The 18,898-nt window shown below is 46.0% G+C and overlaps 1 protein-coding gene across 1 annotated transcript in view; it reads left to right on the top strand.

Annotated features, from left to right (window-relative positions):
• The window catches only part of HTR2C (5-hydroxytryptamine receptor 2C), a 36,362-nt gene extending 18,110 nt beyond the window's left edge, over window positions 1-18,252 (top strand). The window contains exon 2 of the mRNA XM_080624849.1: window positions 17,302-18,252. Within this exon, the coding sequence (XP_080480975.1) occupies window positions 17,302-18,134 (833 nt within the window). The 3' untranslated portion in view covers window positions 18,135-18,252. The remainder of the gene's footprint in view (window positions 1-17,301) is intronic.
• The last annotated feature ends 646 nt before the right edge of the window (window positions 18,253-18,898 follow it).

Here is an 18,898-nt window from a genome sequence, read left to right as displayed (position 1 = left end):
GGAGCTGAAAGGGCTTTTCCAACCTGGTTGATTCCATGATTTGATGGTTCTGTTAATCCCGGCTGGGCTCCCAGGCAGCTGTCAGGGGGCTGTGGAGGTCTAAACTGCCTCTGAGTTTTGCTGAAATCAAACCCAAGAACTAAACCCAAATCCCCTCTGTATGGTTGTTGTCCCCTCACTTGCCACAGAGCCATTCCTAGGATCAAGCCATTGTCTAAGCTTTGAGATGAAACACTCTGGGTTCAAGCAGATGGCTTCTTTGTTCCAGCTAAGGTGACTGTTCAGCAGGCAGCTGCAATCTGAATAATGCCCCATCATCTTCAGTTCTGAATTTTAGGTTCCTCAAATAATCGGTGTGTTTTATAGCAGCTATTTCTTGTGATATCTTCTACAATTTCATCAGAACTAGGAAAAAACACCGGTTATTGGCACGTGTTTGTGCACTTTATAATGGAACAGGGGTTTGGAAAATATCTCTGTTTTTCCATTTAGAAGGGATTTCATCTGGGGCCTGTGTTTGCTTGTGGGCTTGTTTTCCAGTGCAGTGTTGGTTCAACTGTTGCTTCATTGATTGTTTAGATAGCAGGTCAAGGCTGATCCGTAACCTGCATGAAGGAACTGAAAGAAGAGGCCACTGTCCCGATGTTGTGCTGATGTGCAGAACATTGGTGAATGTTTTATTAAACTGTGGTTTCTTTCAGATAAGTGTTATGGAGAACGTGTATCTCAGAGTTGTGTGAAGGAATTATCTCTCTGTTGGAGTTAAAATGCTGTAAGGAGCCCTTTAGATGGAGTTGGTGATAAAATTCAATTAATTGTACCATTGCCCTGTTAATTATCTGTATCATTCCAAGTAAAAATTCCAGATGTAGCTACAGATGTTGAAACTGTGAGCAAAGAACATGACTGAGCCGAGAAGTTTTCCCTCTGACTTCAAGCATCGTTTTAGTCTCCAACAATAAGTGGATTAATGGAGCGAAAGACACACCAGAATAATTGATGTTTCCTGAAGAGATGCTGCCTTTGGGATGGCAACAACATTCTCCATATTTTCTTCTTAGCAAACATCCCAATATATTAGCAGGGTTGTTTTAAGCAGAGTCTGTGTTAGAGCTCGCTCCTTGCATTTATAATACTACTTAAATGATATTCAAGCAACCTTTCCCTCTATCAGATAATTACATCCATTCTGGCTTTAAATTCGCTTCTTTCTTACAAGTTCTGTCAAGACTGCAAGTCATTGCCATGCTGGATAGAAAGCAAAAGCTAACACAGTTATTTAAAAGTCTCAAAACAGCAGAATGAGTGCAATTGTTTAATTTGCAATGAAATAGTCACATCAGTTAATCACTGTAACGTGGGGTTTTCATTGATGGTGGGGGTTTCTGAAGGAGACCACTTGCCTAGTGCTCCCTGCCCCAGGGCACCACTGGTACCATGCTTACAGCTCCACAGGGAAGGTGAAAACCAAATAGCTCAGAGGAAAACCAAAGCTCAGGATTGGTGTCGTGGCCCAGTTTGGATGTGGTGGGTGTCACAGACTCCAGTAAATCCTTTGTGTGGTGTTGCACTATGGCAAAATAGCATCTTCTGGGCACAGAGGTTCAAGAGCAGGGTCCCGGCAATGGTCTCACCAACACTGTGTGTGGGCTGTGTCACCCTCCTTTTCTTACTTGGAGGTCTTCTCCACATTCTCAGCCATCATATCACCCATCTGAGAGCCTGTCCTGTGCTGCGCATATGTTGGGGCTTTGGACTTGCAGCTTTCAAGAATACAGTCTTTCCCCTAAAAGGCACCTTCATTCATCGTGTGTAGATTATGTCCTTCTGCTTGGCTCTAGTGGAATATGTGCTGTTTGTAAGGGGTCCAGATAGCTTTAGGATAACCTATTTTTCCTCTAGAAAAATGCAGGCTAGAAACTTACAGTTAAAGCCAATTTCTCATGGCATCCAGTGCCCAGGAGTTCAATATGTTAGAAAAGCACTAAATTCCCCTCTACTGACGATAAAATCAGAAGCACTGGAAGCGCTGCCCTGCAGAGCGGCCGTTCCTTGTGCCAGGGAGCTTAGCTGCATGTGTGTGATCCCTCCTGCGGACGTGCTGGTGAGCACTGGGGACTGCAGGGGGTCAAGCAAGACATTCTGTACTTCTTGAGCATGATGGAGGTTTTCAGCACCCTTGGTTGTGTGACTCTCGGGAAGTCTCGGAGCCATTTGGCTGTGGGAATCTGAAAGAAATAAATTAGCAAAAAAACCAGATAACATAGCTTTACACTTACTGATGTGGTGTTTCAGGCTGAGAAATACTTTACTTCCTAGATAAGAGAGAGAACCATTTAAATGCTTTCATTCCCTTGGGAATAATGCAATGCTGTAATGTTAAAACTGTATGTAATTGCTTTCTATTTTTGTCAAGCCTGTGGCAACTGCGAAACTTTAAACTGAATGCTGGAAAAGTGTGGTTAGTATAAAAAGCTTCAGGTGAATACATTAATGGTTCAATGGGGTTAAAAAGACTTTCAGCAGTGGGCAAGGGCTGGCTTTTTTCCACAGCCCATAACAACGGCTTTGCCTGGAATGTGTGAAAGAATCATAGGATCAACCACGCTGGAACAGCCCTTTAAGCTCCTCCAGTCCAACCCTTACCCCAGCACTGCCAAGGCCACCCCTAACCCATGGCACTGAGGCCTCGTCTCCACGGGCTGTGAACACTTGCAGGGATGGTGCCTGCAGCCCTGCCCCGGGCAGCCTGTTCCAATGCCTGAGCACCCTCTGGGGCAGGAATTGTTCCTCAGCTCCATCTAAACCTGCCCTGGTGCAGCTTGAGGCCGGTTCCTCTTGTCCCATCCCTTGTTCCTTGGGAGCAGAGCCCAGCCCCTCCTGGCTCCATCCTCCTCTCAGGCACTTGTAGGGAGCGATCAGGTCCCCCCTGAGCCTTCTCTTCTCCACACTGAACCCCCCAGGTCCCTCAGCCCTTCCCCATCACTCTTGTGCTCCAGGCCCTTCTTCAAAAGCCGCTTCAATCTGGCAGAAAGTGACAGCTTTTGGGCACATCTGGGTTGCTGTTTCCTGTGATCTCCAAGCTGCTCTGAGTTATAGCAGGGAAACCTGGGTGAATGCTGCTGCTCTTCTCACTCTGAAGGCCCATGTCCTCATTTCCAGGGGATTAGGGGAGGAATTAGTCCAGGATTTTTGCCACTGACCTTTCAGAGAGCCATGGCATGGAACAGATCCATGGCAGCTAGAGGACGATGAAGATGTGCTTCAAACGCATGCTGTGTTGCCATGTTAACTGCTAAGAACCTGTGCTTTGTACCGAGATTAAGATTCATTCCAATTCACAATTTCCCACCATTTTTAGTTACAGTAGTTCGAGATCTGCTGGTAGTTAAAGCAAAATATAAATACAGCAAATAACAGAAAGCCAAAAAGGGAAATATTACATGTATTTTTGATTTTGGCCAGGCCAATGAACAGCATTAAAATAGGCTGCATTGGAACCTCTCTAGTTCTTCTTCTGCATCTCTTAGCTCTGGGGTTTTCCCTGTATAAATGCACATGTATATATACATTATATATGTATGTGCGTGTGTGTATGTATGTGTATGAATGTCACTGTGAGTCTAAAAGACAAAGTATGCCCATATTCTTCCTGTGTGATCTTGAAGTATGGTTTTCACCCTTTTATCCATCCTGACAGATACAAAGCAGCCCTGGATAAACACGGGAGGTCTGAAGCCTTCTCCAAATTCCTGTTCATGGTTAGAAAAAGCCATGTTGGTCGCAGCTTGCTGCGAGTTTGTCATGAAACATTTCTGATGCTACAGGGATGAATTTTACACAGCTCTTCACTCTACTGTGGTGTGAGCGGATATTTTATCACTGTTATTCCCCATTTGTCCTGAGTGTTACAATGTGTATTCCCGGGGCAGACTGCTACGGAAGTAGTACGTATGTACAGGCAATAGTGGGTTTTTAACATGTAAATTCAGTGAGCCAGTCCACTTGTGGCATGGGGGGTGTCTGTGTACGCACAACCCCTGTCTACTCCAGCTTAGCACAGAAAGCTGGGTAAAGCTCGTGAGGTCTTGGAGGCTCTGTGGAGAAGGAAGGGGTTTGTATTGGCCTCCTGCAGTCCCACGGTTTCTTTTCATTACAGGGTCTAACACATCTTTATTCATTTTTTGTCTCAGTTCAGCCATTCTCCTACAACCTGGAGTCATTCAGTGTTACTGTAATTGATTTTGCTTCTGTTTGCTGTGGTTTGGGTTATTCAGTCAGCTCCTGCTGCAGGGGCTGGTAATTCTGCCTCTCATGCTGTGAGCAGCACAATGACCGCAATCACAGCGTTGCACAGCACTTTTCACCCGTATGCGCAGAACCTCTGACAAAAGTGATTCAATTTCATTCTCACTGCCTTCCTTTCATGGTGTAAAGCACAAGGAATTGAAGGGACCTCTCCTCTGACATCAAATGAGCTGCACACAGAGAAGCTCTGCAGCTTTGCCAAAGTGCTTTTGAGTTTCTGTATTTTGCTGGCATAGTTTGTGCCCATCTCAGTGCTCAGTGGCAGGCAGGAACTGGGGTTTGCTTTTTCCTACCAGTGCAGGAAACAAAATCCCCCCTCTGGACCATGGCTCCTGGTTAAGTGTGAGTGTTTGACCCATGTTTCCCGTGAAGAAGGGACGGTGCCTCAGGTTCCATGAGCTGCTATTCAGAGTTGGAGGCTGAAGCAGTATACACAGGCATTAGTTTCCTTCCAGGATTTCATACATGGTATTTTTATCCTGATTGGAGCCAGAGGCTAGCACTGATCTATCATTGCAATAGTTTTCTGTATGCTTTTCTCTATGAATTTGTCCAGTGTAAACTTCTAATACCCACAGAATATCTGAAGGCAAAAACATCTGCAGTTTTATTACACGCTGGTTAAAGAAGTATCACCTTTTGTTCTGACCTGGTGGATTCACTTGATTTCCTTCAGCACTCTCCTATCTGGTCTAGCAGCCAGTGCATTAAATATGTGACTGATCTGAAGGGCGCAGATTAATTCAAGGTATAAAAATCAGATAGTTTCTTACCAAGAATTTGGGGTTTGCTTACCCGGGTGTTCAGAACTGTTTCGTTCCTTCTGGAGCCAAATTGGAACTGGGATTCATGCTTTATGTTGGGAATGCAATTGCTAAATCTTAGAAGTACTGCTATTGTCTAGTTCACATCAATAGCAGAAGTTGTTCCAGGGGAAATCAGTCGTGGGAAGTGGTTGGGGTAGCTTGCAGGAAGAAGTGGAGAAGTTATTCATCATTCAGTAATGCTGAGAAGGTAGTTGCTGTAGAAACCTTTTCCAGGTCTAGCAAATGCCAGGAATCAGACTGAACCCGGTGCAGTGCCGTAGATCAGATTGAAGATGCTGCATGCACAGGGAGCCTGGAGGCCCTTTCTGTAGACACTGAAGATTTCCTGGCCTTCTGCCTGATGTGGGGAGCAGCCACTACCATCACCATCATCCCCCTGTGCAGAGGCTGCTGCACAGTCACTGTCACCCCATGCACATTCACCAGGACTGCTTCATCCATCACAGCATGGTCCTGGTACTTTTCTCCAGGTCTTGTACCTGTAACTCCTTTCAGCCTATATCTGAAAGAAGCTCAAAGGAAGAAGGAGGGAGGGATAAAGTGTGACTGAATGTGTTTTAGCTTGGGCTGACAGCAAAAGCCTGGGGCTGTGCAGGGAGTTAGGTCCTGCTTGAAGGAGATCAGGCTTGTTCTTCCCTGGAGGCATCATTAAAGACCCAGCAGTTCAGAGGTGTGCTTTGTTGGAGCTCTGAGCTCATTTGCAGGCTGATGCCAACGAAGCCCTAAGCTATTGCAAAGTGTGAACAAGAGCAGGACGTGCAGAATTTGATCATAGCTTCATAAAGGGTCTGAGTCATCATTTAACCAAGTTCAATTCGTTTGCACAGCAGAGGTGCCCTTTCAAGTAAAGATGCTCCAGACAAAGTGCTTTACTTAGTTCCCTTTGATAAGCACCTCTTACTTGCTACATTGGATTTCAGTCCACTTACAGTCCATCTAGTCGGAGCGGTGCAAACTTGCTGACATAAATGGTTCTTCTCCCAGGAGCTGAGGTCTTGTTATGTGGCTTTTGTGAGTTATTTAGCACATCTCCTGTGGGTTTCCCGCTGGTAAAATGACCTAATGTGTCTGTCTCGTTCTGCCATGCTCTTTGTGTAGGATTCCTGGGCTGTGCTTGGACAGTTTGTAATGGCTTCCTCTGGTTCAGTTCATCTCGGCTTTTGCATATGAGGTGTCCTGGGTCTCTCTTGGCTCGGTAATCTGTTTCAAAATGTGCTGTCTGAGACTAACATTTCTCCCTTTCCATTTGCGAGCTGTAGGATGGGGCTGCCTTGTGCTTTATATGACATTGATTCTGCAGAGTGATGTTTCTGATCCTTGGGGTGAACTTTGAGATTGCTTTAGATACCCATGTTTGGAATGAAGACACAAGAATATCTCAGTATTCAACTATCACGAAACCTCTCATGCTTTCAGCTGCCATAGATGCTGTTGATTTGTTTTGATAAGTGTGTTAGAGCTTGGCAGGACGTGTTATTGATCTCACGCGGCCCGCTCTGAGCATTAACATGGGAGTATCATTCACAAATCAATTTTCTCTGTGCTTTGATTTAAATACCAGCGCCCCTGGAGGATTTTTCTGGGTCACTTTTATTCTCCAGCTGTACTTCAGCTCTGAGTAAACTGAGTAATAATGAATGCAGGCACCCTGATTAGCTGCGTGCCAGCTGCTGTCAGAGGTAGCTATCTAGTCTGTTCAGTTTGCTGGCGCACTTGTTTCTGTAAGGATAACACTCAGCTCTGTCTATGTTCAAAGCAGTTTCCAGATTTCAGCCCCTCAGTCCCAGCTGCTCTGTAAGGAGGCAGCTATTCCTCTGTTATTAAGGCACGCTGCCTAGGGGGAATATTTAAGGTAAAGTACTGTCATTTAGCTAGTTGTTAGAAAAACCTGTCTGCTGCCTTTCTCCTCAGACAGGAGCTGAGAGGTATGTATCAGGAAAGCTTTAGCAAGGCTCTGGGTGAAGCTAACGCCAGGTAACACTGTGGGAGCCATTACGAGGATGTGGTGAGGTCATGTAAATTAATGTAATATTTGATTTTGTACAGATATGGCTGAAAGATAAAGAGAGGAGCAGAGTTAGAACGGTCACTTGGAGGCACTGCCAAATCAATGTTCGTTTGCCTTTAGCTGCTGCTCGTGGAAAACAGACGTGTGGGAACTGGGTGTGGGTTTATGGAGCGTCGGGAGCCGGGGACTGCCTGGAGAGAGCCCCTGCGAGAGGCTTCCTTGTCCTCTCCTCATGCACGTGCCCCTTGCTGGTGTCGTAGGGTTAAAATATCCCACAGGTTTCTCAGAAATGATGGCCTGGCTTCCCAGATGATTTCCTTTCCTTTTTTTCCTTTCATTTCTTTTCTCTCTATGTTTCAGATTATGCTTGGCCTTTGCCTAAACAGTTGTGCCCTATATGGATTTCCCTAGATGTGCTCTTTTCAACTGCATCTATTATGCATCTCTGTGCCATCTCTCTTGATCGGTATGTAGCAATACGCAATCCCATTGAGCACAGCCGCTTCAATTCCCGCACCAAGGCTATTATGAAAATTGCTGCGGTTTGGACCATATCCATAGGTAAGCAATGCGGCTCACGATCTTCACCGTGTCGTAATGAATGATAGTGTTCCTCCAATTTTCATTTAGGGTTTTTAAGAGGAGACTCAAATTAATTTACCTGGCCTGCATGCCTGAATGTAAGAGATGACTACTGGGAAACACAAGTCTTTCATTGCAGTTGGTCAGCGACCAAAAGAAGCAGTAGTCATTTTTCGGAACCCCACCACTTTTGATGCTGAAGCATTGCTGCTGTGTTCATAGAAATATGCCGATAAGACAGACAAATGGTATCATAAAACTGCTAAGTAACTAAAGCAGAAAATAGCTTTAGCAAAGCCTATGGAAGGAAAACCCAGCCGATACAAATGACATCTACAGTGCAGTTGGTGCAGATAAACTTGCTCAAATTGTGGCAGTGGTTCAAGTGAAGTGGCGCAGAATGAAGGCAGGGTAACAGAGAGGGATTTACTGCTCTTGTGCAGGCTTTGGAGCTAATCTTATACTCTGTCACAGCAGGATTGCTGCTAGTACTGACCTAGCAAACTTGAAGTCGTAGTAAATGAGGAGTAGACATAAAAGAAGGCACTTTTGTATCACTTCGATAAAAAGTGATAAATAAAGCAGCAGTAAAATAAGGGAAGAGGCAAAATGACAGCCAGAGGTTTCTGTAATGTCAGGATTTATGTGAAGGAAAGCATTTTTTGGGGGGAATTCTGTCAGTGCTCTTTATAAAAGAGACATTTGAGTCAGGGTCAGAAGTGTCTGACCACGTCCCTCTGCCATATTGCCTTTTTTGCTTGAATAAAATGCAGTCTGACAGAGATTTCATAGAATCATGGAATGGTTTGGGTTGAAGGGACCTTAGAGCTCCTCCAGCTCCAACCCCTGCCACAGGCAGGGACCCCTTCCACTGGAGCAGCTTGCTCCAAGCCCCTGTGTCCAACCTGGCCTTGAACACTGCCAGGGATGGGGCAGCCACAGCTTCTCTGGGCACCCTGTGCCAGCGCCTCAGCACCCTCACAGGGAAGAGCTTCTGCCTAAGAGCTCATCTCAGTCTCCCCTCTGGCAGGTTCAAGCCATTCCCCTTGGCCTGTCCCTACAGGCCCTTGTCCAAAGCCCCTCTCCAGGTTTCCTGCAGCCCCTTTAGGCACTGGAGCTGCTCTCAGGTCTCCCCTTCAGGAGCCTTCTCTTCTCCAGGCTGCCCCAGCCCAGCTCTCTCAGCCTGGCTCCAGAGCAGAGCTGCTCCAGCCCTCGCAGCATCTCCATGCCCTCCTCTGCACTCACTCCAACAGCTCCACGTCCCTCTGGTGCTGTTGCCTCAGAGCTGGACACAGTTTTCCAGGTGGATCCAATGAAACCCCACACAGTTTTCCAGAGGATGGAACAAGTTAAGTGAATTGATCCTTCCTTCAGTATTAAATATCACAAAAGATTTGTACATTCCTGTGCATGGTCAAATATCAAACTCAGAGCAAAACTGAAGTGCAGGCTGCTCAGTTTGTGTTTCCTAAATCCTGCTTCAGTTGGAATGAAGAAACTTTTCAATGTACCCCATGTGAAGAATTCTGAATTCGGTTCCTGAAGCAGAATTTAAAAAAGGAAGTAAAAAGCATGTAATTTATCTTAATTTAGTCGCTTTTGCGTTCTCTTTTCCTGGAATGTTAATGCTGACAGCAAACTATATAATAGAGGTTCTTTGCTCACTGAGCTATAAATTTGGCAGGTTGCACAAGCCTAAACCTATGATTAGGTTTTTAAGCAGGGGAACATAACAGAGCCCTCCCGTCTGTTGACAATTACTTTATGAATGGGTCTTTCCAAAGTGCTCTCTGTTCCAGATTCAAGTCCATCACTGCCAGTTGTCCTGTGCTTAGCAAATGTGGCCTGAGCAAGGTTTTCCTGTGTTCAGTTAAAGTGGGTGCTGTGAGGTGCTGGGCTTGTAACTATGGGGTTTGAGATAGATAGAGCTGTACTGAGGCCAGCAAGACAACACAATTGAAAATGAAAATCAGTGGTAGGTATGAGCTGGCAGAAATTGGTGTTGTTTCAAGACTTCAGACTTTGCACAGCTTCAAGTGCCAAGATGTTCATGTGTCATATGTGAAGCTGACCATCCCCCCGGGCTGCCTGTATCCCTCTGTGAGGAAGGTGGCCTTGGGGTACCCTGGCCAAGTGAGGAGATCCCTGTGCAGCTCCCAGCAGGAGTGATGAGGAGCTGGTCAAACTCCAGTGCACACCGTGTAATACAGGAGAAGGTGTTAACTGGGTGACAGCAATGTAAGAGAATTAGCACTTTGGAAATGTGACTGAAGGAACGTCGGTGATGTGGAAGGGTGCACTCATGTTGCTTCTGATGGGAGTATGAGTGAAGCACTTGAATCCTGACTCTCTGGTGACCTGCACTGCAGCCTGCTGGCACAAAAGGGGTTTTCCTCTGCTTCCCAGAAAGACCAAGATTTGGTAATTTACTAGAGAGCGCTGGAATGACACGTGCTGCCAATTTCCCAGCTCGCAGCTGTACATCCTTAGTAACAGTGTCAGTTCCATTCACTTGATAAGTGACTGAGACAGGGCCATCCTTTAACTGCTGGTGATCCTATCAGTGCCATAAGCAGAGTCCACATGTCCTTTTTTTATTTGAAAACAGAACAAGTAACCAAAGAAAGGAATGGCTCTGTTGATGGTGATGACATGTGCTCTGTTAAAATGGGAGTTTTTTTGCTTTTCATCCTCTCCCTGGCCCTCTAATAACATTATCATTTTGATTTAAGGTAGATATCAAACTCTAAAAAGGAATTTTACATCCCCATTGAACTTTCATACTACATTGTTTTATTGAGGAGATCTGTTTATAGAAGTCTGCAAGACACGTGTTGCAAGGATCAGTAAATGCTCATCGCAGATCAAGTGATCTTATGTCTAACGGGTTTGCTGCTGTTCCTCTCTCACATAGACTGAGCAGCCCCATGCCTGCAAGCTGTCCTAATGATGTCCTTAAAGAGCCTTCAGGTATCAGTTAAGCCTTCCCCTGTCTCACTCAGGATAATCCTAGTGGAAAGGACGCTCAGTTTGAGGAACACGCTTGGAGTGACACCGCTGATATTAAAAGGAATTGTAGCCTTCTTATAGGCTAAGAGCAGCTGGTGCATGCAGGTAAAGGGGGATGGAGTTAACTCACATAGCCTCCCTCAGGCTGTGCCCTAAGAGGGGCATCTTCTTCCCCAGAGGGTGCTCAGGCATTGGAACAGGCTGCCCAGGGCAGGGCTGCAGTCACCGTCCCTGCAAGGGTTCACAGCCCGTGGAGGCGAGGCCTCAGTGCCATGGGTTAGGGGTGGCCTTGGCAGGGCTGGGGGCGGTTGGACTGGATGAGGAGCTGAAAGGGCTTTTCCAACCCAGCTGATTCTATGATGGTTCTCTCTAGCCCATCAGCAAGAGTTATCAGGGTGAGGAAGATCACAGCAGTTGATAACAAGCTGAGCTTGTAGCAAGGGAGCTACCATGGGATTTCAGGCACGTGTAGCTGGATCAGTTTGGGTTTGTCATCAGGCACCAGTGAAAGGTTCTCTCTGAGACAGCAGCAGATGGTGATAACCTGTGGAGTGTTTTCACACAAGGTGAATGGGCCATCCCATCTGGTCCCAGGGGCAAGCGAGATGCCGGTATCTCCTGTTTGAGGTCACTGGTACTGAGCATCATCAGCACAGGCTTGGGGAAGCCAAGCCCTGGCAGCAGGTACACTGTGAGCAGGGGCCCCATCCCCTTTGTTCAGATGCACTGCTGGAAACACACGGCTGAGCAAAGCAGAAGTGATTTAGCAAAATGCAAGGGCAGGTGGGAAAATCATTTCTTTCTTCTGCCTTTTACTGGCATTTGCTGATTTCCCATCTGGGCTCAGGCTGCTCAGTGCTCTCGCAAGGTTTAAGTAAAGGTTGGCCACTCGTGCAGGCACAGCCAGTATTTACATTTATCTGTTTGCAGTTGTGCTCATTGCGGGGCAGGGAGATCCTTCAGAGTTCAGCTCCCTTTTATGTCTGACTTTAAACCAATACAAGGCTGGCACTGTTGTTTTATTAGAACAGTGAGATAAAAATAGACCTAAGGCAGCCCTGAAGGTAGCATGGTTATTGTATCAGCACATGAAATCACTGCAATTAGGCTGCTGGCATACAGGGAATAAATGGAATTTTGGGGGTTTGAACACTTCAAATGCCCACGTTCTTCAGTATGCCTCTGAAGAGCTCTGCTGCTTTCACAGTAAGGAGGCCACTGTCTGTTGGGGTTTACTTCTTACTGTTTGTTGGTTATCATCAGAGGAACCTGCAGGCACTTTGTGAGATGCTTCTGCTGCCAAACCAAGCAGGTTTGGGTTAGTTTTCCCTTTTCAGAGAGGATTAGGGGAGTCAGTTCCTATTTCCTCTATCAGACCTTACGCTAATGTGTAGGTACAGCAGCTGCTAACGTTCAGGTGAATGTCTCAAAGTCGCAACTGACATCTATTTTGTATAATAGTAAATCTGAGGGTAAAGATTTGGATTTAAACGCAGCATTTAGCATGGACAGCACAGACTCCTCCTGTGGCAGCCATCGGCTTCTTTGGCACACAGCTCTTTCTGCTTTTTATTCTCTTCAAATTGTGTGTAGTGCCAGGAGGATTGTAGTGAGGTCCGAAGCCCACCTCCATCAGCAGAGCCTTTGCCAAGGACCACAGCAGGCTTTGAATCCAGAGACTAGGAAAGGTGATCCCAGCATTCTCAAGCTCACAGACCTGCAGCAAAATATGGCCCCTCTTGTGTTCAGCCCTGAGAATCCCACACGTGGAAACAGAATAAATCCATACGCGGACCTCTGTCTTTTAGCAAGGTAGCTGTCACTGGAGGAAATAAAATAACCTCTTTTGTAAGAAAGTTGTGAGAAAGAATGGAAATTACTGCTTTTCTTAGCAGAAATAACCATGAAAGGCTCCATCTTTCCAGTAATTCCTAGCAGTCTATGGGCTTTCACAGAAGGAAACGAGATTAAACACAAAAACATTACTGTTTTTCATCCAATCTAAACTCTGTAAATGACAATTTGGACTTTTTAGCCAGCTTTTTCTCTGGAGCAAGCAAGTGAATGTTTTACAAAGCTGTATTTGCAGTCATTTGGGTTTTGTTTTATTAATTGAGAGTCTGTGAAGAGCATCTGTTTCTCTGTGTCCGCAGCATCATCTCAGCCCCATTTGGCGAGCCATTCTGCTGGCTTAAGAACATCTTTAAAGCTGACAAGGAGCAGATAGGATAACAGCTGTAATTGGATTTGTAATCTGGAAGGATATCTCTCTCTGACTTGCTTCCTGCTGCTCCGTCAGACAGAAGCTAAAGGAGGGGAGAAGAGAAGAATTCATATTTGTCTTCTCCCTTGTGAACTGCTGTGGTGAAAAGGGATGCTCTGCCCAAGCCGCCGCCTGGCAGAAGGGTGCACAGAGCTCCCAGTGTTGAGTCTAGCAGGGACCTGGCCCGTGTCTTTCTGCCTAGCGGTGGCTGCTTGTCTCTTCTTCCCGGGGCAAACCCGGTTCCTCTGAGGTTCACTGCTCAAGCATCAACCAAGGTGATCAGGTTTGCTCTGAAGGGCAGAGAGTGATGTGCAATCAGTTCACAAAAACTTCTGTCTTGGAAGTGTTTGGCACAAACCCACCTCTGTGGGAATTTGCTGCCCCCTTGGTTTGAAAGGGTCATTTGACACAACTGGAAGACACCTCTGAGGCTGGACACCGCAGCTCAGTACCTGAGTTCTGTCTTGAACAGTGACAACCGCAGTGTTAGGACGGTGGGTTGCTTGGCTCAAGTGGAGTTGAATGCCTTCTCCTAACTCATTCAAAGAGCTGAACTGAAGTAAGGCAGCCATTCATGCGTACCGATGTTCAAGCACCATGATAAGCACAGCATGTACTGATCAAGGCAACCCTACTGGAATCACAGGCAGGGCGTGAGCTGTGTCTGCAGCAGGTATTTGTACATTGAGGATTGTGGCAGTAGCAATGTTGCAGTAATCCCCCATGAAGGAAGTCTCTGTGGGGTGTCTTCCACCCTTCACTTCTCACTACTGGGGTGGTGTAGAGTTAGTCCCCATTGCCCAAGTTGTGTAACAGACGTAGCTCCCTCCAGGGCTGGATTGTGGAGTGGGTGAGTGATAAATCACAAAGAATGAGTTGCAAAGGAGAAGTGTGAGGCAGAAGAAAGCATTTGAGATGAGAGCAATGCTCCCCGTTGAGCAGTGCTGTAGGTGAGCTGGCAGCTGACTGAATGTGTGTTGGCAGCTCCTCCAAGGGCATCTTTCTTCCTACTGCTGTTAATGATGGGATTTTCCTGGGCTGGAGGAAGGAGCAAAGACCTGGTGCTCTCTCTCTTCTGTGCTTTCTCAGTTTGAAATCCCACTTTATTATGAGAGAGGTAGAGGTCACTTTTCCATTACAGCAGCTACCTGTCATCAGTGCTGAGGTATGTCATGCTCATGCAGAGTTGTAGGCTGCTAGCAGTGCTCTTGGTTTGTGTATTCATCATATCCCAGAACTAGGTTATTCTTCCCAAATGTACTTTATGTGTGTGACCATGAAGATGTCCTGAAACCTAATCTCTTTTCCCTTGGCGAAAGCAATAATACTAAATCCAATAATAACTACTTCATGAATGAACCTTTATTCATTTTGGAGTTTTATGTCAAAGGATATGTGTTACAGATGGCTCTAAAGCATAAAACGATCCATGGAAATACAATCCCAGTGTAATGCCATGGGCCTAATTCAGATTTCTTTGCAAGAAGACTGCTCTGTCTACCTCCCACCACTTCCTGAACGCCTGGGGTTTGATGGAGGCAAAGCATTACAAAGATGTCTAATGATAAAGAGTCAGTGGCTTGATGGGATGAAGGTTATTGCAGTCACAGGGATTTGGCACGACAAGGTAATAGGGGTTGATGTGTCAGAAAGGAGGCAACTGCCTTGCCAAGGTTAAGCTGATAAGCATTAGCACTTAGAGGGAAAATCCTGGAATTATCACTTGAGCAAAGAAACACATCCTGTGACCACAGAGGGCATTTAGAATCATGATTTTTCAGAAGACATTCCTGCACTAGATTACTGGCAAATTGTAATTTTATGGTAATGAGAAATTGCAGATGTATTTCCTCAGAATCCTGGAAAACACTTAGCTGGAATGAGAAAATACCCTGGTTAATCTCTTTAATATGTGATTCTTTCTATTTAGAAATACAGAGTCCCACAGGATTAGTTATAGGACCTGTGCTGTTCACAGCAACCCTCCAGAAAAAACAATCCAGGCACAACAATGGCCTCAGCATTGGTTATTGTTTGGGTGAAAAAGCCAAGGAAGGACATGGCCAGCCCCACAGATGTGCCTGTGGAGTGAATGCTTGTGGACAGCCGGGTGGTCAGAGGGGTAGGAAGGGCAGCGCAAAAGACCTCCTGCAGCTCTAACTGCTGGGATGTGCAGGTCCATTTGCTTCTTTACAAGGACAGAGAGGAATTTGGAAAGAAATAGAGAAAGAGCATCAAAGGCACAGAATGAGTTTGGCATGAGGAGAGCAAGTAAATAGAGCAGCATTCCTCAGTTCCAAAAGAGATGTCAGACAGCAGGGATGATGAAGGTCTATAAAATCACTGAGAAGGTGGAAAAGGAGACCAGAGGGTGATTATTCACTGTTTCTCACAGTAGAGGAAGTGAGGGGAGTCAAAGGAAATTATCAGACAGCAAATTTGAGATGAACAAGAAATACTTTGCTCACATGGCAAACAGGCTGTGGAGCCGAATGCTGCTGAGTACGGTGGGGTTATGAATGAAATCAAGGATCCACAGAAGACAGCTCTCTCAAAGGTTATTTTACAAACGAGGTGTGGAGGCAGCTTCTTGCTGTGCAATTGTCTAAGCTGTAATGCTGACGACTGCCCCATTCTGTACCATGGCCCTAAACTTCTGGTACCTACCAAAGACATGAGACAGGGTTAGATAAACCCACGACAATACCACTAGACCTGGCCCACCGTGTCTTTTCCATGTTCATCCCAATGCATAGGTTGGGGTATTCCAAAATATGTTGTTGCTTTTGCTGGATTTGGCTGGGTCCAGACAGATTTGTTTGGAAGGTGTCGGATCTGTCATTGTCTGGGACTGAGCCAGAACAGAGTGAGATTCAGTACTCTGGCATTTCTTCTTTCTGTCCCCACAGTAAATTGATGATGACTTTCACAAGGTAGAATAGAACAAGAGTACAGATATGTATTCCTTAGAGGAAAAGAGTGTTGGAGGACAGTAAGTAAATGCAGCTGAATTAGAGCTATTCAAAATGCTCTCATTCCTTCAGTCTGTGAGGGACAAGTCACTGGCTGGCTGTGGGTGCAGGCAGCTATGTGCAGTCCTGGGCAGTCATGCTCTGGGCTTGACATGCTGTCTGCTCTGCCCATGTGCCAAATAGCACAGGCATATAGTCAGAGACCCTCCATTCAGGACTCCTGATGTCCTGAAATCCTGGACAAACAAGCTGTGCTGGGTGATGCTGGAGAGGAAAAGGGATCCAAAATGTTCTTAATCTCATTTGTGTGCCATGAAGTCTATGACTGTAAGTGCTGTGCCACCAGGATACAAGGGAAACTGCCTGGGCAAGTGCAGTGATTCCCAAGGCTTATTAGACTGTTTAGTGCTTAGGAGCAGCTGGAAGCTGTGCTCTAGTTGTTGTTATAATCGAGTCATTTAAAGTTTCCTTCCTTTTCAGCCAGAGGGTTTATCACTGAGGCTCTGATTTCAGACCATCACGTCACTCTGTAACTATTTTAGTTGCACCCCTTCTACTCTCATGTCGCCCATCCCAGTTCTTGGCCCTGTGTTCAAGATAGAGGGATAGGAATCAGGCAGATGTGTGCTGCAGCCTTTTCATTCAACCATGTAATTGCCTCTAAGAATTCAAGCGAGGCTGTGTCTGTGGTACCTCTCAGTTTCGCAGTGCTCATGGATGAAATGCCTGGGCAGGCAGAGCTTGCAGGGAGCGCTGTCTGCTTGCACCTAGATCTTCAGTGCATAAGGACCCAGGAAGCCAGGAGCTTTTCTTCCATGTGTCCATGATGCCCTGGCAGAAGTGGCCATTTTTCTATCAGGTTTATTTTCATTTCTTTAAGAAACTTGCTCCTAAATCTCAATAGCTGGGGTTCTTCTGCATTTTGGTATTTTCTTCTCTTTAAAATTTGCTGTTATCCACCCTATGTCAATGATTTCAAAACCTCCCCAATCTGGCAGGCGTGGAGTGGCCAGCTGGAACAGAGCAGGGTAATGACTGCAATTAATGCTGGAAAAGGGCTTGATAAAGGAGAGACGCTGCAGTCGCTGTGCCAGCTGCGGAGCACAGCAAAGCTGCACTTGATCCCAGTGGAGGGTGTTCATGTCCTGGAGCTGCGTTCCCCGGAGCTGGTACACGAGGTTTTCCCTTCCATGTGGGAGTAGTAGCTTCTCTTTTGGACAGGTTGAGGCAGTGGGCTAAACACATGCAGGACCCACATCTTTTCTGCTGCCTCTCTGGGACCTACCCTGTCCATCCAGGTAACAGTCTCTTATTTTGATCTCGTTCTTCTAGGGATATCTATGCCCATTCCAGTCATTGGTTTGCAGGATGACTCCAGGGTGTTCGTAAATGGGACCTGTGTCCTCAATGATGAGAACTTTGTCCTCATTGGATCTTTCATGGCGTTCTTCATCCCTCTCATCATCATGGTGATCACGTACTGCCTGACTGTCCAGGTGCTGCAGAGACAGGCAACGGTGTTCATGTGTGGAGAGGTGCCCAAGCAGAGGAGGAGCAGCGTAAACTGCCTCAAGAAGGAAAACAACGCAGAGAACATTTCAATGCTTCACAATCACGAGGGGGCATCTCACTTGAACTCTCCTGTAAGTAAGGAGGCAGTGCTCTTTCGGAAGGGAACTATGCAGTCCATCAACAATGAGCGAAGAGCCTCCAAGGTCCTGGGCATCGTCTTCTTTTTGTTCCTTATCATGTGGTGCCCATTTTTCATCACTAATGTCATGTCTGTCCTTTGCAAGGAAGCCTGCGACAGAGACCTGCTGAGTGAACTCCTTGATGTGTTTGTTTGGGTGGGGTATGTGTGCTCTGGGGTCAATCCCCTCGTATACACACTCTTCAACAAGACGTATCGCAGGGCTTTTTCCAATTACATCCGCTGCCTATACAAGACCAGTAAAAAATCAGCCCTGCGGCAGAATCAGTGTCTGAATGTGGCTTCAACAGCTTTATATGGCAAAGACCTGACTTTAACTAGTTATCGAAATGGCAACGAACTCAATAGCATGGTACTAGATGATGCTGAGGAGGGCCTTGAAATGCAACCAGGGACTTCAGAGCTCTCCATAAACAGCTGTAATGTTATAAGTGAAAGAGTGAGCTGTGTGTAAAGGTGCTCACACAGCCTTTTGCTGCGGATTATCCGTAGCCCACATATATTGTATAAAAATGTAAGTGTTGGTCAAAGGACCATGTAAATATTGCATTCTGAACAAAGCTTTTCTTTTTTTTTAAAGAAAAAGGAGTTGTCTTTCCAGTCCAGTACTTAAGATCATATATATTGGTATATATGCAGTGAAGTTTAAGGTTCTATATTTACTGTTAATACTAGATCAGAACTCTTAGTTACTTTGCATATGTCATGGACAAAATGTTTGAATTCTTCTTCCAGTGCATGAGCAAAAACGCTGAATATTTATCTCAGGTGGCATTTGCTGGAGTCCAGAATGGCACGTTAATAGTTATATATCAAATACATGCTATTAGACTTGGTCAGTAGAACTTTCTTTTTCAAGTTGACAGTAAATATATACTTTAAATCCTCACCCCTATTTGTGCCGTGTAAAGACTGTACAGAAACCTGGCAGAGAGCCATACGGAAGCATAGGGGCTGTGCAGGCACTGGCCAGACTTGTCCTGTTACGGGTAGTGGCTTGCTGCCATACTGGGACAATCCTGCCCTGCAAGGGACCTCTGTTGGATTTTGACACCCCCTCCCATCCTGCTGGTTCCTTTCTGTTCCCCAGGAGGCTCCGGCTCCCCTAAGGAAGGGGGGGAATGAAGTTCTGGTGTGGGTTTGTGATCCTGACTGGGATCACTTGCACACTTGGAGAAGCAGCACGAGAAACAGAGTGAGCCCCAGTTATGTGCTTCA

Source organism: Psittacula echo, assembly GCF_963264785.1.
Source record: "Psittacula echo genome assembly, chromosome: 8".
NCBI lineage: Eukaryota > Metazoa > Chordata > Aves > Psittaciformes > Psittacidae > Psittacula > Psittacula echo.
This window is presented reverse-complemented; position numbering and strand designations above follow the sequence as displayed.